The following is a 26,258-nucleotide window of genomic DNA, read 5'->3' as shown; positions in this document are numbered from 1 at the left end:
CTGAAATTTAGGAATCAGAATGCAAGAAAACTGCAATCAGACCAAACATGAAAGACAGAGCTATTCAATGTTCAGGTTTTATAGTATTATTTGGGAAATTCTATGTGCGGGGGTGGGAGGGGGTTCTTTTTCCTTTTTAAAAAAAACCCTGCTGTTGTTGCATTTCAGAAAAGCATTTGCTTTTTATTTCTGAGCTGGATTGAAATGCGTTAAATTATGCATTCATTAAAATTTAGGACATAGCTAGATCATTTTGTAACATTAGTTCTAGTCGGTCTCTTCCAGGGCATCCACATTTTTTTCCCTGTCAGGTCCTAGAAAAATGAAGATGAATGCCCAGAGTGTCTTGAATAGATTCCATTCTAAAATACTTAGCCAACCTGTTCACCTGAATATATGTAAACACATAGATAAACAAACACACACTCCCATATTTAAGTACTTTATATCATATTACAGTGGGAAAAGACTAGGCTTATTTGCTAACCTTGATTCCATTTTTCACCTAAGCAATGTTTACAGCCTGAAGGATCGCAAAATTGCACCTGTAACAAACATAACTGCCTTTTATATGGATGGATCATTTTCCTAGGGACAACAGAGTAATATTATTAATGTGCTTACTGATGGACAGACAGACAGACACATACATATATACATGTGTATGTATACACATACTTTAATTAGGTCCTATTTTAATTGTTTTGCAGGAGCTGTCTATTTTTTCAAAGCAACCTGAGGATCTTTTAAAAAGCTGTTCTGTACATTCAGAGATTCATGGATTTATTTTGCTTAAAGAAAGGCTCACCTGCAGCAGGACCATTGGATGGGGGCAGCTGAAGATGATGCTTCAGAAGCGGAGCTCGCACTCACCAAGAGGACAGAAAGAAGGGAAAGACGCCTGACCAGCCTATTTTGACCTCACAAGAGTGTTCAGTTGAGAGGAAGAGGCTGCAGGCTGCACAGCCCCCTCGTGTGGCCAGGAGGTGCACCAGCAGCCTGGCCCGCACAGCCAGGCTGAACAGAGGAATCAGAGCGTCAGAGCTGAAAAGTACTTGAGAAAAAAATCGAACCCACCAATCAGAAAGAAAGAAACTGAGATCCAGAGGGGATGAAGTGGCTGATCTAAGAGTACACAGCCAACTGTTGGCAGATGAAATGGAAAAAGAAAAGGTACACGACTTCCCCTTGCAGTAGTGTGCCTTTTCTGTTAGAACAGTGATTCTCAACCACTGCTGTGTGTGAGAACCACGTGTGTTGCTTTTTCTTTAAATAGCTTTAGAGATGTATTATTGACATAGATGTATAGACTGCACATACTTTAAGCGTACAACTTGAGAAGTTCTGACACACGTACACACCTACGGGGCCACCTCCACAGCCAAGATAATGAACATGCTTGTCACCCCCAAGTGTCTCCTTGTGCCCCTGAGTAAACCCTCCCTCTTGCTCCTGCCCAGACCACCGCCCTCCCACCATCACCTGGGGAACTTTAAAAAACTACAGAGGCCCAGGATCTCACCTACAGAGATGCAGATCAGTTGGTCCAGGGTAAGGACCAGGCATCAGGATTTGTCAAACTCCTGGGGTGGTTTTAATGTGTAGCCAGGGTTGGGAATCACTGTATTACACAATCCTACTAACCTCTGCATAGGCGAATCTACTCTATTGGTCTCCAAACCTAATTATCAGAGTCCCAGGCGGAACTTTAAAAACGCAGACGTGGCAGTCTCACTGGATAAAGTTTACAATTCAGGAGGTCAAGGGGAAGAGCGGAGGTTTGATATTTTTAACAAGTCAATGAAGGTCTGGACTAGGAGAGAGATTTTTCATATATTTACTGTTTTCTACTTTTTAAATGTTATCTACCTGTTTAAAAAGCAGTTAATTTGTTGAACCGAGTTAATAAATTTTAGTTACTAAATTGGTCAAAAAGTAAAATTAATTTTCAGAAAACCTCTTTGATGAAGGTCCTAACCAGTGTACTAAGGCAAGGAGAAAAAAAGTTTGAGGACTTAAAAGGGAAAAAACAAATCTGTTGTTATTCACAAATGGTATGTTGATGAACTTAGAAAATCTAAAAGAAGAATGATTATTAGAATTAATGAGAATTGATAGAATTAGCAAAGAAGCTAGAGAAGTACACACACACACACACACCCCATTCAATTGTAGCTCTATATACCAGCAACAAGCATGAGAGAATACATTTTTGAAAAGATGACATTTACAATTGCTTTTGAAAATTGAGTGCCCAGGAATAAATCTAACAAAAGTTTATGAGACCTGTATTGAAAGAAACTGTAAACATTTCACTGAAAGAAAGTAAAGAAGACCTAACTAAGTCCCAATAAAAACCCAAATGGGTGATTTTACTGTTTGCTTGTTTTTGTGGAACTTGGCAAGTTGATTTCTAAACTTTATAAGGCAAGGCAAAGGGCCAAGAAGAGCTGAGACACTTTTGAATAGTAGCAATGTAGGAGGACATGCTCTACCGGACATCAGAACTTACGATAAAGCAGTAGTGATTAAAACAGAGTAAGACTAGCACAAGGACAAATAGATCCGTGGAATAGAAAAGAAAACCCAGAAATAGACTGAGACCCAGATTCTTGATTTATGACAAGTGTAGCACTTCAAAGCAGAGGGAGGATTTTCAATACATAAATAGCATTCTCAATAACGCTATCTGGGATAGTTGGCTATCCATAGGGGGCAAAGAAGTTGGACTGCCTCTCACACCATACACAAAAAGCAATTCCATGTGGGCTGTAAAAATAAATGTGAAAGGCAAACAGTACAGCTTTTAGAAGACAAGACAGAACATCTTTCTGACCTCAGGGGGAAAAAAAAGATTTCTTAAACAGGACACACACACGAAAAAGCTAACTGTAAATGAAAAGATTGATCATTGTTATTGCATTAAACTTAAGAACTTGTTAGCATGTTGAAAGGTGCCATTAAGAGAGCAAAAAGGCAAGCCAGAGCAGGAGAAGATATTTGCAGCACACGTGACTAACAAAGGACTTATATGTAGAACATACATAGAGCTCCTACAAGTCAGTAAGAAAAAGAGAGATAACCCAATCAAAAATGGGCAAAGAGTTATATATGCACCAGCAGACATAAAAACTGTTCATAGTAACGTTGTCCATAATAGCCCTAAACTAGGAACAACCCAAATATCCATCCAGAATATAACTGATTTTGGTTGATTCATACAATGGGAGACTATACACTAATGAAAATGAACAAACTTCACCTACATGGAACAACATGGATAGATCTTCATCCTGAGGAAAAGAAGCCACAAAAAAAGAATCGGTTCTGGATAATTCAACTTATATAAAGTTTTTTTAAAAAATAGGAAAACCGAAATTACACAGTTTAGAGATACATACAAGGGTGTCAAGATAGTGGTTTCAGGGGCAGTGGGGGGCTCGTGATTTGGAAGGGGCACACGGGCAGCTTCTGGAGTCCTGGCAATGTTTTATTTCTTGGGCTGAGAGGGGTTCCGTGAGTATCCTCTTTGCAATAGTTTGTTAAGAGAATATATTCATATTTTTACATACTTTCCCACTGTGTCTATTTCACAATTTAAAGTGTTTTTCAAAATTGAGATTTGCAGGCTGATTTGGGGAACTACTGCTGTGATCTAACTACTAGAAGCAGCCAAACCAGATGATCTCATTTCCTCAGTAATTTGAGACCTATGAATCCGAATGCTTTTTATACATTACTTGACGACGCTAATGATGAAGACTGATTGATGAATCTGTATCTGCAAAACTATTTTTCTTGAGAATTTCAAGCCTTCTGTTCATTGAAGAATGTAATCCACATACAAATAATAATGATATAGCTGGCCAATTAATTGCAATAAATACTGACAATTAATGAGCAGATGAATGAAACAGACACAAAAGGATACAGCAACTCTTAGCAAGGGCTATGATTAAAATGCTCCTGATCTGAGTGGTCACAAACAAGAATGCTGCCACAGAGGCTGCATAATTATTGCTCTGAAATAATTCAAGGTTCAGATGATTAGAATATATCATCTTTCAATACTCAACCCAATTCTATATTCAGGCTGACTGAGTAAAGTGACTGGGGACAGATGGAATATATTTCTCTTGCTATCCTGGATGTGTACGATACTGTTTTTCATATAAATTAACTTTATACAGTTACAGGCAATAATTTGACTGGCTCCATTTTACTATTGAGGAAATTAAGACTCAGACAAGTTTAAGAACTTGCGCAAGGTCACATAGCTAGCTAATAAGTAGCAGGGCTTGGGGTGTGAAGTCACATGTGAGTCACAAGCCCATCTTCCTTCTCCACTATATGACACAGCCACGACTGTGTGTTCATCTATATCTAGAACACATACCAACCACGTACATGTAGATGCACAGTCACACACACACCCTTTTCTCTCTCCTTCTCTGTCTCTCTCCCTTCCTTCTCCCCACTGCCAGAGAGAGAGAAACTCTCTCTATGTAGATAGAGCTAGAAATAGATATATACTCAAATCCCTCTCCCTTTTATGTACCAGTTTAGGTAATGATTTCGGAAAACACTTCAGGGGGGCATTTATAAATCAGAGCAGGGCCAGATTTTCTCACAAGAAAGCATTTTACACTGTCACAGTGATGGAGTAAACAATAGTCATAATAAATGCTTTCAGTTAGATGTCAGCCCGGATAAGATGTTTGGCTTGTCTGGAAATAGCTATCTTTTCCCACCAGTTACATCCTTGTATTGTGCTCTTTTGCTGCTATCAAATGACAGCAAAGAGGGAATGAGGAGGAGGGAGGGGGCAGGGGGAGAGGGAGACAGAGAGAGAGAGAGAGAGAGAGAGAGAGAAAGTGAACTGAGCAGCTAAAACTAGGTTAAATATAAAGCTTTTCATTTCAATTGACAAAGAGGTCACTGGGCCATTAGGTAACTGGTTCAAATATCAAACATTCCTGCTCCACATCTCAAAATATCCTTGTCACCCCAAAAGTGCTGCTCCACAGCAGCCCCAGAGGTGAGCCCCAGAGGTGGCCCCCAGGGCTAGGATATCTGGAGCAGGTAAATCCCAAGGGAGGATCTGCACGCACTAAAGACTGAGGGGCAGACAGTGACTTCCCACAGCAGAGCTCTGCCCGTCCAGCAAGGGAAACTCGGAACGGAGACTGGAAGTTTCTCATTCGCTGTTCCATTCACTCTCTCCACCATTTTCCCTGAGGAATTTATAAGCCGCTCCTGGCTTTCCCTCTAGAATCAGAACAAATAAATTCACACTCTAACTTGTCTTCTACCAATGCAGCACCACGGCACTGGATTTCATTCTAGAAACCTGCACAGGAGGTACAAATGTCTATATGTCTATATGTCAGGACCCAGCAGATCGTTTGAAAATATCTACCCTTAAACCCTCTCCACCAAAGACACATGAGGGTCGTAACAGAACGTAATGATAATCCTAATAACGATTTAAAAAAGAAAAACACTAAAGAGAGGTAGAAACAGGAGCTTTTCCAAGACTGCAATAATTCAAGCTAAAGCATATATTTGAAATGGCCTCTGTCAACATGTGATTTCTGACTTGGAGACAAGCCCTGTTGGAAGGGGAACTACGTGCTTTTGAACTAGGGCTACAGTTTTAAGAGCCTTGCGATCAGAAATGTTCTCTAGACTTGGCAGGCTTCTTTTCACCGTAAAGCAGCTAGAGTCCCTCCCACCCACCCCACCCCTGGCCCCGGTAACTTACCAGCCCATACAATAGCTTCTCCAGGCAAAGATGGGTTTTTGCTTTGAAGTCTCATTTAGAACAGAGGGGCAGGATAAGGGAAATAATGGCTTTTAAACTCAGAGCGAGCCAACTAGAAGGGGGTCTTATCCTCTTGGTGTTTATTTCTTGGACCAAATTTCTAACCCTTCTCTGAAGCTCCCTGTTGAGATCAGGGACAAACAAGATGAAAGGGAGAAAGCAGAGGAAAGGGAACAAAAGAACTTCAACCTCAGGATTCTTAGCCCTCAGGGAAAACACAAACAGGATGAGTCTGCGTGTTTGATTTTGCGTCCCCGGGATGCCGGGAGGAGTGTTAAGGAGGATAAGTACACCGAAGACCCAGGCTTTCTGAGTGAGCTGAATCAAGTCTATCAAAGTCTGACATCTGAAGGACCATGGCTCACATCACGGGCTGAGGGTCACAAAGGCGTTATTACCTGTGGAGGCCCATTTGTCTGCTTGGAAGCACAGTCTGTCTATCGTCTCACAACTTGGCTCTGGCACGACCCACCTGCTATGTTGTTGTGAGGGGGAGGGGGAACTGGTTATACAGCCCATCCTACCCTCGCCCACTCCACCTAAACTCAGACAGCATATGGAAGGCTTTCTTCGAGTGCTGCTACATTCTTTATCGAGTCTGTCTGAGCTTATGAGCAAACCTGACAACTCTAATTTTTTTAAGAGAGAGAAAAAGTATGTGTTTGGGTAATGGCTACCTTACTCATTTTTATTCAGAGGACAAAAAAAGTCATTCCGAGTATGCCTGGGATTGACATGGAAGGCATATGTGCTTGTAAAGGGCAAGAAAACCTCTGAGGAGCCTCCGTTGGCTGGATCCATCTGTGTGGTGGACCGAAAGATTTTTCTTGACACCTCTTCTCTTGGTTCAACCATCTTAACAACTTTTGTGCAAATATCTCAGCCTCCTTTTAAAGCTCTTCTGGGGGGCGGGGGAAGGCACATTTGAGAATCTACTGAAAGCTGTGGACCTTGTCCTGGAAAACTCACACACACGCACACAGACACACACACACACTTTTACATATAACTTCAGGGAATTCTTAGATCTATTAGAATCCATAGATAGAACCCCCTCAGGGGTCCATGGACCTAAAGTTAAAGAACCTCTGGTCTAGGAAAAAAATGTTAACATTTATTGAGTACTTACTATATGTCAGGCAGTATTCTAAGTGTCTTAAATAGATTTTCTCAATCATAACAACCCCATAGAGCAGGTACTACTGTTCTCTATTTTACTCATGAGAAAACAGTGGCAGAGAAAGTCGCTTGCTCCAGGTCAAACAGCCAGTAAGTGGCAGAGCCTCGGGTGAAACCCAGGCACCCTGGCTTTGGAGCAGCTCCTCTTAGCCACAAAGCCACAGCTGTGAAATGAAACAAGTGAAAGTACTTTCTTTGCACAGACCACGACTGTAGCAGTTTCCTTTTTGTGTATGTTGGAGGGTGGGCAGGCATGTGGAAAATTTGTGTGTCCAGAGGTCGGAGAAAGTAGAGATGATGTGGCAGTGGGTGGAGGAGAGATGCTTGGCCAAGTGGTACATGCCCACTACTGACTACTGTGCAGGGCACAGAACAAAAACTAGTCAGGCCCTCTCTTGGCTTCCAAAGAATAGGCCTGTGGTGCTGACACTGGCCCTTGAGCTTTGAGATCTTGATCAAGTAGCCAGTTGAGATTAGTTCCAGGGTCACAAACTTAAATGCCCACAAGGCGCCAGGAAAGCAAAGCAAATGTGAGAGGAAGGCTGGTGTAAGGCAGTGGCCATGGGAGGGGGACCGTGACCAACTGGAGTGTGTGTCTTGTCTCAAAACATTCACCTTTCAGGGCTTCCCTGGTGGCGCAGTGGTTGGGAGTCTGCCTGCCGATGCAGGGGACACGGGTTCGTGCCCCGGTCCGGGAAGATCCCACATGCCACGGAGTGGCTAGGCCCGTAAGCCATGGCCGCTGGGCCTGTGCGTCCGGAGCCTGTGCTCCGCAACGGGAGAGGCCACAACAGTGAGAGGCCCGCGTACCACAAAAAAAGAAAAGAAAAGAAAAAAAAATTCACCTTTCACAAGCCCCCAAATCCCCTGAAGGCCGAACAAAAGACAGCCAGCCTGTGGGCCATCAGTTTGTGACCTCTGAGTAGACCGTTTCCTTCCCACTCCCTAGGTATTTCCAAGTCCGGAGTGCGGGAAATGCAGTCTGTAAACAAGGGACACAAGCTAGCCCGTGTGACAGTTAACGGCGTGATTTCCATTTTGTTAGAACCACGCTTTTCCGTGCTAACCAACCGAGCGGTAGTTCACTAGCAGACAAGTCCAGACACCAGAGGGGAAGAACACTCAGGCAGTGACAGTACACATCACATACCTCATACAGAGGGAGCATTCAAGGTCAGAGGCGTCAAAAGATGCGAGTGGAACACACAGAGCAGGTTTGGCCCCCGGAGCAGCGGGATGATCTGTGGTTTAGAGAGTAGAAGTCAGAGGTGAACCAACCTTGGTTTCACAAAACAGCACTTCTGAGGCAAAAGAACCCAATTATTTTTTCAGTCTGCCACTCTCACCACCTCCCAGAGAATTGATTTAGTGGCCACGTGAGCCACTGAGAATGGGTTACCCTGAAACAGGCGCTCACAGGCTTCCAACAGTCCCATAAAGAGACGCGCAAGTCAGGGACCGTCCGGAGCCCTGGGGGCTTCCTTCAAATGCAACAGGCGCCTCACTCAGCAAGCGGCGGCGGCAGCAACTCCACGGACTGAGCCAGGCCTTCAGAGCTGACACTGAATCTTGGCACTGCCAGCCGCTCTGGGAAAGGTATCAAGCTGCGGCCGCTGCTTCTCAGATGCCTGCCTATGGGAACACGGCTGGGAATGAGTGGAGTGAGGCCGGATCGCGCTGCCCTCGTCCTACCTTCCCAGAATGGGGATGGGGGTGGCCAGAGGCTGGCCTGGAAGGAGGTGACACCATCGAGGGCATGAGATGTCAGTACTTGACGCTGTGCACTCACAGAAACCCCACAGGCACCCCGGAGGCGGCAGAGCTGAGAGCTGGGCTCCATGCAGAGCCGTGGAGCCCTCCCATGGAGGGTGAGGGGCCTCCACAGACTGGTGAGCCGGGCCCTCCTCTGAGCCGCTTGCCCCCCGGGTAGAGTCCGCACCTGGCTTAGACACTTTCCTAGGCACCTCGGGGTCTTGGGGTTCCATCTGGCAGCACTTCCTTTTCTTCTCCTGGCATTTGCCGCTCCTGCTGGAGGCAGCTTGGGGAGAGGCAGCGGCCCCCTCCTCCTGCGCTCCGTCCTGGTCTTCCGGGCCGTCTTGCTGCCTGTCCCCTTTCACCGGCACGAGGTTCATCGGGCTGCCTCTGTGCCCCCCGGCTGCTGCCGCCTCCTGACCAGAACAATGTGGGCGCTCCAGCGTTTCCTGGAAAGGAAGAGCCAAACGTCAGGATCTACTCACGACCAACATCGTCCTCTGATACTTCTCCCCGGGGCCATGATGAGAAGATATCACACAGTGCTGATCATCTAGAGGACGTGTAGCTTAACTGATGGGCAGGCATAGGGCACAGGCAGGCCTGGCTGGGGCGCAGCGGAGGAACCTCTGTCCGAGCCAAGGACAGAAAGGCGTGTAGGGAGAGAGTCCTCGGGCCACGCTGAAGGGGAGAATGGCAGGTGCAGTGCCGGCCCCGCTCCTCTCCAAGTCACACCCCAGTCACTACCTGAGGGAAACCAAGGCATGCAGTACAGCGAGGGTACATCCAGCCACTCAGTACTTCCTCTCACCCTCACTGCCATTCCGGGTCATCCTCGAGCCCCACACCCAGCTCCCAAAGAACTTTCGGGAAGGCTCTGGCAGGGGTGTGTTCACAGGCCTGCCGAGTGCCCTCACGCTCCAGAGCTATGTGTTATACTGGTCAAACAAACTAGGGACAAATTAGACTTTTCACTAGATTTTGGGTGAAAAGTCTGAAAAAGAGACAAGATCATTTGGCAAAACGATCAATAATGTCTCTAGCTTTTTAAAGAATTTTTGTCCAGGAGAAGGATCTAGAAAAAACAAATCCAATGACAAGGTGTTTATGCAGGTTTACCTAGAGAACCCCTCTCTACTCCACATCCACAGCACATGGGTCAAAACGCTCATGCTGTTCTCTCCCCTCCAACTCCAACCCCAAAAAATTGGTAGATAGATGAAAACTGGGCAGTGCACAGCTGGGGGAAAATGATGAGGTAAGGAGAAAAAGGATGTGGGTTTTCTGAGTCCCTAACCTGGGGAGTTCAGGGGTTTTTTTCAGCACTGTGGCACTGCTGCATCCTTTCCACGAGCCCCAGGCATAGTCTACACAGTACACTGCTTTGCAAGGCAAAGTTTGGGTGGAAACCCAATCCCTGCTCCCCAGCTGGCTCACATGGGAAAGCCAGGGGTGCTCTTTTTCTTCATTTCAGATTGAGCTGCCACTAGAAGTCACTCCAGACACTTTGGTTCAGTGTTAGGGTTCTCAATCCTGTAATAATGATCTCAAACAAGTACTGAAATGCACTAGGGGTGCTTTGATTTCAGGAGATACTCTAAGTTCTGCCTCCCCTTTTTTGAGTCAGGTACACCTGCATGTTATTCATTCTCCAGAGCGAGGAAAGAAGTCAGGGAAATGTAAGATTCTCACCTGTCAGAGAATCCAAGAAGCCACAGAGACCCCAGGGCTCACATACAGGGGAGGATCACAGATCACAGATGGAGGGCAGGCAGATGTCCCGAGGTGCCTAGATCTTCAGAGCTCAACTCTGCCTTCACGTCTGCCCTTCTGAGCCCCAGCCTCTGCCCACTTGCCCTCTGCTGGGAAAGCTAGTACCTGGAGACCATCGTTTTCAAAGACTCAAATACCTGCGACTTCCTAAGTCTCTTCCCTCTCCCCGGCTCCAAATATGTATTGGAAGTCTACTTACGTGTAAGTCACGATGCAGGAATATGAAATTACCTCCCCCTGGGGATCAAATGGAGTTGTCTTTGCACAAGGAACTTAGCTGGTGCTCAAAGACGAGCAGCTTGAGCAAACAAAAAGCAGGAAAGGAGGGGCTGTCAGGCCCTCTTCCCAGGCTCCACCCCTAAGCTGATAAAGCCACCCCGACTGAAGGGCTCCAGGGGAAGTGGGCCAGTTCCTTTCTAGGTCTGTCAACTCTCTCCTTCAGCTGGATCTGACCAAGAACTGAAAACTGAACGTAATAAATCATCAACCCCGGGCCCCCACCTAAAATCCAATTTCATCTTTAGGAAATAGCCTTCTAGCAAAGAACGCAGCCATGAGCGACTCCATTTCTTCTTTCTCAGGAACCGAATGAGGTAGGAGGGTGAGGGCTCACTCCCCATGTTTGCCCACAAAACAGCCAAACGAAGCATCACGAGCGAGCTGGGTGAGTGGAGTTTTACCTGTGACAACTTTGGTAGATTATGGCTGGTGCCTTCAGTAGCCAATGACTCTACGTGTTCCTTTAATCTAGGGTGAGGTGCCAACAGCTTCAGGATTTCGGGAGAATGTTCCTGAGAAGCCCCCGGGAATGATGGTGAAAAGAAACTAAGGAGAAGCTGTGACATAAAACAGAAGACTCAGAAGACTTCACTACTTAAGTTTCTACAGGTGCTTGGGTGAAGGGCGCGGGGAGGAAGGGGCAAAGGGCACAGCTTGCGGGGCCAAACTCCAGGGAGGAAGCCTTGGATCAGAGACCCCGACACAGTGGGGTAGGGGGTCCTCACTTCAGCACATCAGAATTGCCTGGGGAGCTTAGGAAAACTCCAGGTTCTAAGTTCCCATGCCCGGCTCCCCCAGGTCTGAAGTGTGGCCCGAGAATCTGGATTTTGAAAAGGCACTACAGATGCCTTTGTCACCCTAGCCAGAGGTACAAACCACCACTCCGCTGCTACCATTCCATAGAAATATCTGCAGGGGGATTTCAAAACCTACCTAGGAGGAAAGAGGCAGAGGTGAAGACGGGAGAGAAACATCAGCTGGGGGACCTGGAGTCGTGTCCGCGACACCCCCATGGGTAGAAGGTGACAAATGTCATCGAGGTTCCTCGCTATTTCTTCCCACCCTGCCCATTTTGCTCCCTCCTCCGTCAGCCCCGGATCATGAATCCCTTCAGCAGTGAAATGTCCGGAAAAGCAGAACCCAACCTTCCTTCCTCTTCTCCTAGTCTCTCCTCCTCCTTTCTGGCCTTCACTTTCCCGAGAATGTCAGGTATCTTCAAGGACTGGGGGCAGGCCGGTTCCAGTCTATGGCTGGCTTCCTTTGCAATTGATAAGCTGGGGGCAGTGGTGCGGGGGCAGGTAGAAGACCCGGAAGGGACTGCGAGTCAAAGATGTGCGGTCGCGTGGACGCTGCGCCATCAGCTGCCCACATTCTTGCTTCAGTTCTCCGCTGTGAAAGCGCCAATGATCAACATACATAAGTATCTATCGTGTGTAACACAACACAGGAAAGCATGTCACTCACTTCTAAAACATATTCACAAGTTTGCCACTGAGACCCACTAAAGGGCGCTCCACCCCTTGTTCCGGGTAATAGGGTATTAACTCATCAGGAGAATCTGACCGAAACTCTGACCAAACTCCCTCTGGTTTGATTTGCTCTTTTGCTGGCCCCCAGCAGTTCCTTCATGATGTTCCTTCTGATGCCAGCACTTTCCACATCGCCAAGCCCTGCTCATCCCTCAAGGCTCAGCTCCAGCACTACCTTCCCCTACTCCCCCAGCCTCCCTGATCTCTCCTGTCCTTCCGTGTTCTCGACTGCACCATAAGATAGCACCTTACACTACACAGTCTTGTGTTAGCCTCAAACTGCATTGCAGGTGTAAGTCTTTCTCTCTAACCAGATGGTCACCTTCTGGAGGGCACGTGACAGATGTCCAATAAATACTCATCACACTGGATGGAACTGAATTAAGACACTAGCCATCCCAGGGCCCAGGGAGAGGCCTAGGGTTCAGACCCAAAGTCTTCAGACAGATGCCTCCATCTCCTCCCAGCTGTAAGTTGGTAAAGGAGTGAGGCGGGGAGGTACTCACAGTGCCCAGGGCCATAAATGCCAGCTTTCAGAGGTTCCTCTTCCACAGGAGCCAAAGTTGGCTCCCAGAAGCCCTCCCGAGTGGCCCACCAGGACCAACCCACTTCTGAAGCAATCTCCCTGGAATTCTCCCAAAATGAGCACTAGCAGCCACAGGGCATCTCAAGGTACAAGGATAAAAGGGTAGAGTGCGGTGAGAGGGAACGAGAGGCAGAGAGGGAACCTGAAGGAAACAAAGCAGAAGTAACAGCGGTACTGACCTTCTTCCTTTAATACCTAAGATCTCAGACTAGGCCTTCTCAGTGGCTTTGGAAAACAAAATTTGGGGTCAACTCTCAGTGGGAATGAGCATTCCACATACGAATGGAAGTCAATTCCACTTCAGTGTCAGCCTTTGAAAGGCCCAAATGGGTCAAGAGGGCAAAAAAGAATCTGAGGTAAATACAAACATTAAAAAGAAACCCAGGTCTGTGAGTGGCTAAGGCAGCTAATTAATCCCAAGTGAACCTGGACCATCTCTGTCATATCTTTATCCCTGGAATGGGAACACTCCAGTAAATAACCACAGCAGAGGGTCCTCAGTGTTCTTAAGTAACTGCCACGCCCTCACCACACTCAGTGGAAATTCGCCTCTAAATTCTCACCCCAGCTTCAGAACTCTGGAACACTCGTCACAGGCAAATGCTCGCTTGTATGGTCTGAAATTTATATTACGCTATATAACAAGTGCAAGATTGTAAGGTAGGTCCTTGAGGACTGACACTGTGGCTTATGCCTCCTTGGGTCTCAGAGCTTAGCACAATGTGTTCCCCTGCCCCGTTAAGGCAGCTGTGGAAATGACACTAGGTGGTCTGTAAAATCGGGCTGTAAAGAGAGATCAACCCAACTGATGAGACCAGAGCCTCTCAGGCCAACTGGGAAATGGACAAATGAGAATAAAGAAACCACTCACTCCTGAGCCCAACGCCTGCCTCTTCTGGCCTTTGCACACTCTGTCCCCAAAAGTCAAGGCTCTTCTAATCGCCTTTGTCCAGCCATCCCAGACCTGGATAATTCCATCGCTGCTCTCCCCCCAGCCCCAGCAGTGGGTGCTGAGACTCCTGACAAGGCCTCCTGGCACAGCAGGATGGTGGAGCAACTCACAAGGCAGACTCTGGAAGCAGGTGGAGTTGGGTTTGATTGCTCTTTCACAAATCACTAGGTGTGTGATCTCAGGAAAGTCACCAAGCCTCAGCTTCCTCATCTGTCTCATCTGTAACATGGGGATAAATAATAGTACCTACCCTCATAGGGACACTGTGGAAATTAAATTGTATCTTCCCTGTAAAGCCCATAGCACAGTGTGGGATGCACAGGAAACGCTCAATAAATGTTAGCTATTATTATTATTATTATTACCCACACTATGGAGTACAGTTAAGATTTGGGAAAGGGTCCACAGCCTGGAGCAATTCTCTGCCACCAGCGCTCTGACTAACCAGGCCAAAGCAACTTCCCGGAAAAGAAACCTTCGGTGAGAGGCATAACCTCCAGAGCTCAGCTTCGCCTAGTTCATTGATTTTGCTAACGATTCCTTTCTGGAGCCTTCAGAAACCACTCCTGTCTCTTGCGCCCTTTCTTCATCCACTGCTCTGCCAAACTGTACTGGGACAGAGGCACTTGGGGAGTGGCGGTGAATAGGGAGTTGTAGAGCAGAGGCCACCACTGATTGTCAGCATCCAACTTCCAGGCCAACTAGCCAGACACCGTGAGAATACACTGCAGAACAGTAAGCAACGAAGTCCACGAATTGAGGATGCTTGAGCCTTCACTAATGCACCCAGTATTTAAAAAATAACATCCACATTCTCCCAGGACTCAAGAGTTGGAATGACTGTTTGGATTATACTGTAATAGTCCTTGACTTATATTCTGCATGTGTTTTATTTCTAGCCAAGGAGCTGAAGGTTGGAGTTCTGCATATGGCAGGGCAGATGGGACCCAACATCCCTTCTGAGGAGCTGGCTGCCCTGTGTGACTGGTGAAGCTGTGACTTAGCCAAAGAAAAGTTCTACAACTGCAGGCAGCCTCACACCCAGGACCTCTTGCCAACAGCCAGAATCTCCTCGGTGGGCCTCCATCCCCATGTTAACTTATTTGGCTTTATTCTGTTTTGTTTGTTTTCCCACTGACAACCCAAACCCCGAGTCAAAGAAGCAAGAACATTCCTCACCGGCTCCTACAGAAATGCAGGAACTGCTCAATCTGATTGTACATGCCAAAAGGATGGTGCTTCCGGGCCATCAATTGGCACTTGTGTCTCGCTCCTGTCCCCTCAACCCGGGGAGCCACCCACTCAGGACCCCCAATCCCCGGAAGGGCAGTTCCCTCACTCCCCCCACCCTGGAGAAGACAGAGGGGTGGGGGCCCACTGGGCAGCTGGACCTGACGTCATCTCAACTCACCCTTTGGGCTTCAGCTCTTACTCTTTTGTTCGTTCCATCGAGGGACACACAATACAGAAACTCCCTTAGTGCTTCCTCCACCTTGCCTAGGGTGGCTAAGGCTTGCGCTTTTCTGAAGTGTGCCTGGAAGAAAACATGAGCATTCAGTCCCATCCTTATCCACCTCTTGATGCTGCTGTATCATTTCATAACACCAGCTAACTGCTTCGTGGGTTTTCATTGTCGTGTGAAGGGGTTTAAAAGGACTATCTCATCTATAGCCCTACTAGGTAGGCAACTGTTCTGAAGCCCATTTTCAAGGAGATAAAACTGAGATCCAGAGAAATGACTCGCCCAAAATAATAAGAAATTGTGGAATCAAGTTTTGAGCCTGGGACTGACTGATACCGAAGCCCAAATTCTCAACCACTGTGCCTCCCGTCTCCCCCTCTCCCGGCCCCACCACTGTACTGGAGGAGGTACCAAATGTAGCAAGAACCCCCATTTGAGCACATACTAACCAGGTTTCAGGACCTGCCTGGATGGGCCTTCCTGGTAACGGGTCTGTCAAGCAGAGACCGAGTCCATCTTACCGGCTGAGTGACCACCGACACTCACTGATCATTTATCAGAAGAGGCCCAAGTGAGCTAAGGCATGTGATCTCTCCAAGACCTTGAAGGTAGCTAGTAGCAAAGCTGGAACTAGAACTGTGCCCCTCCCCGCAAAGCAGACCGCCCTTTGGAGGGCTAACCAGGGCCTGTGCCAACGCTTTGGCTCCGGTGGGCTCAGCTCACGTCTGCTCCCTCACCATGTCTTGAAATAGCATAAGAAGTTTTAGGGCTCCTCAGGGTCCAAGCCCAACTGCCCTGGGAGAGAAACCCTAAGGGGTAGTTGAGGAGCATCCTGGGGAAGAGGGAGGAAAAAGAAAAGAGGTGGGAGGAGGGCTGCCTCCTCTCCGTGCCTTAGGACAGCTGCTCCTGGCAGCTTGGCTTGGAGGCTGCCCCTCAGGGGCCTGCTCCCCACTCCCTCAGCTCCACAGCTGACCCCGAGTGTAACTTAGTGAAGGAAACAATCCAGGGTGCAGCTGCTGGGCACTCTAGTATGCGGGGCCTCCCCTTCCGACACGCCTCTGCAGGCCGCAGTGCCCTCCGGCTCGGGCCTGGCTACAGGGGCCAGCCGGGACCTGCCTTCTTGAGCAGTGGCCCCTGCTCCAAGCCTCTTGGGGGCCTCCCCCAGAACTCCCCCTCCTTCTGGAGCCAGATGCATGGCTTGTTGCATCTTCCCAGCAGTGCTCCAGGGGCCCTCAGGAGAAAGGCTTGTGTGACATTTCAGGGCGGCTAAAGGGGATGAGTGCTGGAGCCTCGAGAGGCTTTGGGATCTGACCAATCATACCAAGCAGCAACCCAGATATACTCCAGCTGCTCAGGGCCGCCAGCTCACTCTCCTGGAGCTGCACCGCCTGCAGGAGAATTTGAGAAGCAAGAGCCCTGGCTGGGTGGCTGCAATAGGGCTGCACGCGGTGAACTCCTCCCACAGGGGCGTTTCGTATAGAAATGGTGGGAAATATGCAAATCAGGGTGTGAGGCGGCTCTGAATCAGAAGCACCGTTCAAGTCTTCTCTTGACCCCCAAGTCAGCAGAGTTCTCTCGTCACTGCCTCTCTGCTTACCCCAGCACTTTGGGGAAAATGAACTCCTGTTTAATATTTCCACCAAACTCTTCCTTCACTGGGGAAGTCACTTTTCCTGTTTCATCCAAGATAGTCCACTGCTTACTCAGCCTTGTTTCCCACTGCACTGTCGAGGCCCCAACCCTTAGGGGGCCTAAGCAGAAAGAGTTGCAAGAGAAGTGCTCTTAGGCCCAGGCAGCTCAGTAGCTTGCACCACTACAAGGCCTGAAATGCTCCCACTGAAGTTCCCGTGGGTTGACTTTGGTGACTTGGAATAAACTGTAACTGTGCTCCTTGGGAAAGAGAATATACTAATCCATCATCATTCATGAAAACCTTCTCATGAAAGAACATATGAGATTCACTCTGACATTAAGGGCCCAGTATGCAGCTCCACGATGTTTTATCTGAGGTTCCCAGATCCAGAAAACAGTCTGCTCATCCACGATTTTCATAAGCTTGACATCAAAATCATTAGGTGGCAAAACCTGACCTAAAATGATGTGTGTTACAGTCTTTGTCCCACTTGGTGTGTATTTTCATGTAATATCCTGCAGAAATAGTGTGTGTGACTACGGGGCGCTGTCCAGAGCTAAAACCTGGTCTTTGTGAGATTGGAAACATTCTGGATTCTGAACATATCTGGCCCCACGGGATTCAGATAAGGGATCACAGCCTTGGATGAGCTGGGGTTGTGTGGAGACAGCACCACACCAAGAGCCAGCGTTACAGCTCACAGAATGGTCTCTTGGCCACGGCCACCTGTAACCCTCCCTGCCTCCCTGTGAGGCGATCAGGGCAGACAGCAAGATCTTCGTCTTGCAAACTAGGACACTTAGGGTTCAGAGAGCGAAGCGACTTCCCCACGGTCACTTAGCTTGCGGGTAGTAGAGCCCAGGCTCAAATCTAACCTTCTCAACAAAATATTGAAATGCGGCTGAGGGCCAGTCCTGAGGCCAGACAGAGATGCAGAAAGTGACACTTTGCACCCTGGCATCTTGAGAGATGCTGAACCTGTCTTTCTCCCCACCCCTCCACGTGACCTACATGTTTAGGGGAAGCGGCAGGCTGACTGACTACCTTAAGGATTTGAGATGGCAGAACGAGCCAGCAATACTTCTCTCTCCCTCCTGCTTCGACCGTCCTGGGAAAAGAATGATGCTGATGACGGCAGACACATACAACGCTGTGTGCCAGGCATTGTTCTAAGTATCTGTGTGCATTAGCTCATGTCATCCTCACAACGAACCCTGTGAAGTAGATGCTTTGAATATCCTCATTTGATAGATGAGGAGATGAGGTGCAGGGAGGTTAGGTAATTTGCCAAGGCCGCACAGCTAGGAAAAGTAGCAGAGCTGGAACATAAACTCAGGCAGTCTGGCTCCCAAGTCCATGCTCTAGAGAGTCACAAGGCCCAGGCTGCTCTGCGGGTCATCAGTGGAAGATCAGATAGGGGAGGAATCCAGCTCCCTTGCAGATCCCTAAGTCACCCTTTGTCAAGGGAACCCCCAGCTCCTCTGAAGAGCCTTCTCCCTGCTCTGAGTAGGGAGGCAGTCCTTCCTGCCAGTTCCTGTCTACAGTACAATTCCTTCCCATCCCTCCCATCCCACACTCACCTTAAACCCCATGGGGCGGAGCTTACACGCTATTTCTGCATCATGCAGTGCATCCTCATGAGACTCCAAGGTGAAATAAATTTGAGACCGGTTGCTGTAAAGCAAGTGGTCATTTGGAGCTGCCAAGATGAGAAAAAACAAACAAACAACAACAACAAAAAAAAAACCTTGAGCAAAATGGCAAGTTATCTAGGACTTTTCTACTAGGGACCCAAAGGGGTAAGCTCGATCTCCAGTCCTAATATTGCCCTGCCTACCACACCCCCCAGCCACTCTGGGTCTGAGCTTCCCCAACTGTAAAGAAGTCATTTATCCCCTTCTCTCAAGCAGTTCCTTAGAGGGCCTGTGGTGTCAGTGGTGCATTAGCAACTTGGACTCTCGAACCCTGGAACTCTTGCACCTTGCTTCATGGCCATGGCTAGCAACGGGCAGCCTGGCTTCTGGGTGAGGTATTGCCCACAAGGAAACAGGCCAGGGAGGAAGGAGAAGGGGATGGCCAGATGTGACCCCCATCCTTGCCACCAGGAAGACAAGTCCAAGTTAGTCTCCCGGTGATATCAGCGACATCTCTGTCTACAAACCCCAGCACACATGAAGTTCTTCTGAAGAAAACAGAAATGCATCTGCAAGCCTCCATCCTCTCGTTACAGATAGGCAGATGTGAATGGACGAGGCTTCTGGGAATAAAGTGAGGTTGGCTCTCACCAAAACTCTGAACCACTAGATGCCAGGGCTGGAAAGGCCTTTAGAGACCATCTGGCTCAATCAACCCATTCTTCAAGGAAAATCAAGCCCAGAGAGGGGAAGGCGTCTGCTCAAAGTCTAGCTAGCTGGCCAGACTCATTACTAACTTGCCAGACTTTGAATCTGGGGTGGGAGACAGGTTCCTTTTTTTTCCGAAGGGGAGTGTAGTACTTCGAATAGTAAGGAAGAGAGACTGGCCATCTTCCGGCACAAAGATACTCTTTGTTGGGGAGGTCCCTTTCCTCTTAGAAGGGTGAAGAGGTCTTGACATTTTTCACCTTGACTCCTCTGGTGGTGCAAGGAAGAACCCCCAGGGGAAAGTGGTGACAGAAACAAAGGGGGAGGAGGAGGAGGGCAGGAAGGGGCTTTCGTGGCCCTTAGGGGTCGGCTGAAAGGAATGGAACCTCCCTTGGAGACCTGGGCTTAAGCGGCTGCCACCTGTCTACTTCATACTGCCCTGCTCTTCCCCAGGGACTGGGCTCCAGCTTCTGCTGCGGGAACAGGCTTTGCTGGGGTTTTTCCCTCAGGGGTGTGCAGAGGGTTCGCCTGGGTGCCCATTACTTGCTCTTAAGACATCAGTCAAGAGTTTGCAGTCTCCTCTGTCCCTTTTCTTGCAGCACACACTGTGCTTTGCTTGGGCACACGGGGTCTCGTTCCTCCCCCTCCCCCATTACCTGTTGCAACCTCGGGTGGGGATGCAACACGTGGAGACGCCAGCCCACCCCTCCTCCACCCATCCGAGTGGGGCTCAGGGCACCCTGGGATCCCAGAGCCCTGTCTGCCCAGCCCTGTCGCCTCCTCCCCGGCACGCTTCGCCAGACACCGTGCGCCGCCGCCGAGCTCCTGGCAGCCGGCCTGAGCTGGGCAATACCCGCGGCTCGGCGGCCACTTCCTGGGTCCAGACGTGGGGGGTCGGGGAGGGGGGAGTCGTTCCCTTAGGGAACTCGGGCGCCCTAGCGCGGCCCGAGGCGCGGGACTGCCCACATCGCCCTTGAGGCCGCAAAGACCACCCATCATCCCTCCTCAGGCGGCACGGGAAAGCGGGACAGAGGCGGCCCCCTTGGCAGCCAGCCCACGGTCCCCAAGGATCCCCGAGCCGTCGCCTGGCCGGTCGCCCTCTGGGGGCTGTCGGGCTGGTGTTCGAGGCGAGAGCGCAGGCAGCGGGCGGTCGGGCGGGGGGGGCATCTATTTCAGCCGAGGATCGTGTGATAGGAAGCGGTGACAATGAGTCACAGGGCGACGGGGCGCGAGCGCTCCCCCCACCCCGCCCGCACACGCTCCCGGGATGGTTTCCGAGGCGAGCGTGGCCCACTTCAGCTACCTCAGCCGTTACACAATCCCGCCCGCCCGCGCGGAGGAGGGGCCGCCCGGCCCGGGCCGCTCGCGGCCCTTATGCAACCAGTGCTCTCCTGACCTAATTCCACGCCGGACCCACCCCACCGGGAGCCGCGGCCCCGGAAGGGACAACTCCCGGCAGCCACGGCGGCCCCAGGCCGGGAGGGAGCGGCAGACGCAGGCGCCGACCGAACATCCCAGGCTGGCGGGAGCCCAGAGGCCCCGGCGCGCGAGTGGGAAGGGTGCGAAGTTCCCCTGCTGGCCCGAAAGCTACGGGCAGGTGTTAAGAGGGGCCCGAGCGCGCAGCGACAGAAGGAGAAGGCGAGCCCGAGAAACAGACGGTGACACCGAGCAAGAGCCAGAGTGACAAAGATACGGAAAGAAAGAAACGGACGGAGAAACAGAGCGACACAAACAGAAGCAGGGACTGAGACACGCAGAAACACACAAGCTAACAGGAGACATAGAGGAAGACAAAGAGCAGGGAGATAGACAGAGACCCAGAGAAAGGGCCATGAACCAGGAGAGACAGAGAAAAAGTCGGAGACGGAACTCCAGAGCCCCCCTCCCCCACTCCGGTCGCGGTCCATCCCAAGGTCCGCGCGCCCTCCTCCGCCCGGGTCCACCCCGCAGCTCCCCGCCGGGCTCGTGCCCCCGCCCGCCCCGGCCCCGGCGGCACGGTGGTCTCACCCAGCCTAACTGCCTCGTTGTACTTGAGCAGCGCCGCCTCCACCTGGCGCTCGCGGTACAGCCGGTTGCCCTCGTGCCGGAGTTGCGACGCCCTTGCCGGGCCCGGGAACAACTTCCCGAGGAGGCCGCTGAGCACCACGTTGACCCGCAGCGGCGGCGGCGCCTGCTGCCCAGCCCGCCGGGCTCCGCGCGCCCGCCCGGTGGCCACCATCAAAGCGGAGAGTTTGACCCCGCACAGCGCACAGCGCCGGTCGGCTGCCCGCCCGCGTTCCAGGCACAGTTTACAAAAGGTGTGTCCGCAGGACAAGGACACGGGGTCTGAGAGAAATCCATGGCACTTCCGGCACTTGAAGCCGTCCCACACCTCGGTGGCCTCGGCGGCCGTCGCCGCCCCTGCCTCTTCCGCCGCCAGCGCGCAGCTCGCCCCGCGGCTCCAGTCCGGGGGCTCCGGCGCCGGTTCCTCGCCTTGAGGGACTTTCTCGGCCAGGCAGCGCACCAGCTGCTCCAGCTGCTCGGCCACCAGCTGCTGCCGCTCCGAGAGCTGTCGGTACACCTCGAGGGCTTCCCGGAGGCGCCCCCCAGACGCCAGGGCGTCGGCCTGCGTGAGCAGGACTTTGCACTCCGCCGTCGAGGCCCTCGGAGGCCGCTCCTGCGGCGGCGGCGGCAGAGTCGGTAGAGGTGCGGGGCCTTCTGTAGCCGCCTCTGGGTGGGGGCCCGTGTCTCCGAGGGCCGGTGATGCCGCCGGCTCCGCCAGCTCTAAGTTGTTGCTGCAGAGCTCGGCGGGCAAGCTCAGCATCTGTTCAGTCTGAAATGAATCCATAGGGAGAGGGACATGCGTGGGGAAGAGGCGTCTAGGGGCCGGGGACGTGGAGCAGGGAGCGGCGGCTGGAGGGAATCGGGGCTGCCACGGCCGCCGCTCTGCCGCTCGCCGGTCCCTGCAATGCCTCCGCGAGCTCCACGCCGGCCGCCCCGCGCCGCCTAATAACTGTCTTGTCTCAGCAAAGTGTTATATAAAACGACACCACGTGACGCGCCGCCACGCCGCTCATTGGCCGGCGGCGGGGCGATTGTTACAAAACCAGACAGTTTTGTAACAGTGTTGCGCTTGCTTCTTTGGGCTTAGCTTTTCTTGGCTTCTTTTTGCGGTTGTTTGTGTTTACACTCTGTCTTAGTTCCCCCTCGCAACGTGGTTCCTTTTCGGAAGACTGGGAGGGACAGAAAAAACCCAGCGTCTTCTCCTGGGTTTCTCCGTCTCCAAACCCTACCCCATCCCACCTCCAAACCCGTCAGCAAACAGGTCCCCTCTGCCAGCCGCCCGCTAGCGGTCCCCTCTCCCCTCGGGAGGCCGGTACCTCGAGGCGCGCAGTCCGCCAGGTCTTTAGGGACGCCGGAGGCTTGCCCTCCCAGGGGCGACGGCGGCTGTCTGCTAAGAGAAGCGGGTTGGGAGGGTCCCCGGGCAGCCCCCACCCGGGGCCCGGCCCCGGCTCCTCACACCCGGGGTCCCTGGCCACCTTCCCCATGGAGTCCCCCAAAGGTAGTGAGTGCGGTTATCCGAGGACGCTTGATCTCCTGTGCCGGGAAAGACTCGGAGCAGCGGGCCCGGCGGGCTCAGCAGTTTGGCGGCGCTCGCCGAGCGGAGAGGGACATGCCGAGAAGATGCGCTTGCCGGCTAGCGCCCGGAGGAGGCCCCCCGCGCGCCCCGCTTCCTCACCTCTCTCTCCTCCAACGCTAGAACCTGCGCTGGGGCGGGAGGCCGGCGCCCCGGCCCTGGGGGCCACCGGCAGGATGGGCGCGGCCGCGAGCACAAGGCCTGCTGGGGTCAGTGGGCACTCACTCCGGGGGCGTGGGAGAACGGCGGGCGGAAGGCGGGAACCCAGAGCGCTGCTCGGGAGAAAGTCCGCGAGTCCCGCGCGCACTCCAGCGGCCGGCCCCGCTGCCTGCCGGTCCGCCGCTCCAGAGCGGAGACTTCCGACGCAGGCGTGTCACAGTGGGGGGCTGCGCCCAAGCCGCGCGATGCTTGGGTCACAATGGCTAGGGGTCTCAAGGGTGCCCCGCTTCCTTCCAGAAGGCCAGAGTGAACCGCCCACCCCACGTCTCCCTCCCACCCCGACACTTCGGACGGGAGCCACTTGCTCAACTAAGGGTCCCACTGCTCCAAGCAGGGAGGTGGGGTCTGGACTTGTCTCCGGCTCAGTGGGCCTGCGGAGTCGGCAGGCTCTCGGTACTGCCTGGAGCCACGACCGAGGTAGAGTGCCGCCGCAGAGGCCTGAGGACCTGCAATCGGCGCCTGCTCTGGCCATTTCTTAGCTGAGTGACCTTGGGCAAGTGATCTAAAACTCTGGGAGCCATCGTTTTGGCTTCTGAACCAGTGTCAAGGATGACTAGTTACGTTTCGGAGCTGGGAACCACAGGCTCCATCCGGGCTGTGTCTCTTTAGGTCATTAATCCCCCTTGAGTCAACACCAAGGTCCCAGAGAACAGGTACTGTGAAGCTATCCTTAGAGCCTCCCTCTGAGACAGGACGCAGGGAGAGGGTCAGAAGGGAGAAGGGACACGGGCACATAGGGGAAAGGGACCAAGAAGAGAAACCAGAGGAACTCAGGATGTAGCGAAGAAGGCACACATCGGAAAACTTGGCTTGCAGCCCTGGCTTTGTCATAACTTGCTGTGAGACTTTGGGCGAGTCCTCCCACAAGGTCTTAGTTTGACAAGGTCTTGTCCTAATGTCCAAGGTTCCCTCCAGCTTGAACCTTGACAGCCTTCTATCCCAAGACTAGATGTCATGATACCCAGCTCAACTACTTCAGTACAAAAGACTAGTCCAGATGCTGTGGGAGATGGTGGCTTGGACAAGGGGGTGAGGTCAGCAGTAGTAGTGGAAGGGTGGGGGTGGCTAGATGGCTGTCCTCTTCTTCAAGGTCAGGCCTGAGCTAGAGTTTGAAGCTGGGGGAGTCAGGAGACTGGCCAAGAGGTGGAGGAGAAGACTATGCCGGGCAGTTGGGGAGAAGCTGGACTCCTGCTGACTTGCTGTCTAAGGGGAGCTCCTTTCACCTTCAGTTTCCCCTGTTATTGAATGGGGTCTATCAGTCCGTTCAGACTGCTATAACAAAACATCATAGACTGGGTGGCTTACAAACAACAAACATTTATTTCTTACAGAGAAATTTATTTCTGGAGACTGGGAAGTCCAAGATCAAAGTGCTGGCAGATCCAGTGTCTGGTAAGAACCCTCTTCCTGGCTCAAGACAGCTGTCTTTTTTCTGTAGCCTCACATGGTAGAAAGGGGCAAGGGATCTCTGTGAGGTCTTTTACAAAGACATGAATCCCATTCAGGAGGGAACCATCATGACTTAATCACCTCCCAAAGGCCCCTTGACAAGTAAGCATTCCCTGGGGTGGCTTTCCTCCCTTACCCGCCATGGCAAGGAGGCAAGGAGAAGGCCAAGTCAGGCAGCGGGTTTCACTCAGTCCTGCAGACTTCGAGTAGAGTTGCTCTCGTCAGGTAGCCCCTCTGGGCAGCTGTGTGTGCCATGGCTAACCAGGAACTCAGGAAGCTTAAAAGCTGCCAGCGTGCTGCAGGGTGCAATGGTGCAAAAGGCAGCACCATCCACTCCCTGACCAGGCCACGTGAGAGTTTTACATTGCATTTTCAAATCAGGACTGCCTGTGGGATAACACCCAGTGGGTTCCTATTGAATACTGGAGAACATTACCACAACGCTTGTCTTTCCTTCTTTCTTTAAACAAACATTCCATTGATATTCATTTGTGGACCAACTCACAAATCTCCTACTCAAAACTTTTTCTCCTCTGCCCTTAATAACTGAAGTTCCCTACAACTTGACGATGCGGGGAGAGGAGAAATTGAGAACGCTTTTTCAGATGCAAATATTCCCTTTAGAGGGCTGGGTCCTTCAAACCTCCATTTATTTTGCCAGCATCTCCTCCTGGCTAAGGTTACCCAAGAAAAAGAGCAAGAGTTGATCCGCCCCTCCTTTGCAACTGACTTACAGCAAGTTTTCCAACTGGGCTCTGAGGATGCTCTCTGGGGCCCAGAGGAGACAGCAGGCAGGGTTCGACTCCAGCTCCCCTCAACCAGGGCAACCTCGCACCCACCTGTTTCATGTAGTGAGCTTTGGGGATGATTTCATTGAAGAAAGGCTCTCCCTTCCTTAAAATTTAAAAGTTTGAAAACTGTGGCAGTTTTCACCTCTTTTAACATATTTGCTGAGCATCTTCTATGTACCAGGCACTGTTCTAGGTATTGGAGACATATCAAAGCAGCACTTCACTCCCAGGTCCTCCCTTATATATGGTGGCAGCTTTTCCCCACACATTCTTGTCCCGGCCTCCCAGGCCAACTAGAGGGCAAGGACTAGTGTCTTATGTCTTTCATTTCCTCCTCAGGGGACAGTATTTGAACAGACCGTACTGAACACTGCAGTGGACATTCTGACCCTACATGGGAGTGTGCAGAGGGACAAGAGGAAACCCAGCTAGAATATGTCATACCTTTGCCCTGGGTTGTTCACAGAGAGAGTGGGCATGCAGATAATTAAGGGTTAACAGTCCTACACTTGGGAAGGACTGGTAACAGCTCTGGGTTGGAAGAATTCAGTCAAAGCCAGGGAGCTGCAGCGAGGAATGAGCGACACCGCCACTCTCTCTCTCTCTCTCTCACACACACACAGACACAGACACACACACACACACTCACGCTATGCATGGAAGCTTGGCCAAAGCATTTACTTGTTCTTTACTTGAGTTTCTCATTTTATAAACTGGAAGTGATCCATCGATTATGTAGTCCTTAGAAGAAAAAAAATTAGGCATGGTGGGCATTAAAGACATTGACATGAAAAAGGCTGCCCCTTGCTATCTAGAGTAGCCAAAAAATCCAGAGCTAAAAGAAACTTTACAGATCAGCCCTGGTTTCACAA

The 26,258-nt window shown here is 51.1% G+C and overlaps 1 protein-coding gene across 2 annotated transcripts in view; it reads right to left on the bottom strand.

The window, feature by feature from the left end:
* Positions 1-22,138, bottom strand: part of LONRF3 (LON peptidase N-terminal domain and ring finger 3) — a gene marked incomplete at both ends in the record, with an annotated part of 32,107 nt that extends 9,969 nt beyond the window's left edge. The window contains 6 exons of one of the 2 annotated variants that reach the window (XM_079727634.1): positions 8,154-8,244; positions 8,943-9,204; positions 11,209-11,364; positions 15,286-15,408; positions 18,550-18,668; positions 21,319-22,138. In XM_079727634.1, coding sequence (XP_079583760.1) covers positions 8,154-8,244; positions 8,943-9,204; positions 11,209-11,364; positions 15,286-15,408; positions 18,550-18,668; positions 21,319-22,138 — 1,571 coding nt within the window. The remainder of the gene's footprint in view (positions 1-8,153; positions 8,245-8,942; positions 9,205-11,208; positions 11,365-15,285; positions 15,409-18,549; positions 18,669-21,318) is intronic. The other variant, XM_079727635.1, reaches the window with a different exon arrangement.
* Between the last annotated feature and the right edge of the window lie 4,120 nt (positions 22,139-26,258).

Source organism: Hyperoodon ampullatus (assembly GCF_949752795.1).
Source record: "Hyperoodon ampullatus genome assembly, chromosome: X".
Taxonomy (NCBI): Eukaryota; Metazoa; Chordata; class Mammalia; order Artiodactyla; family Ziphiidae; genus Hyperoodon; species Hyperoodon ampullatus.
This window is presented reverse-complemented; position numbering and strand designations above follow the sequence as displayed.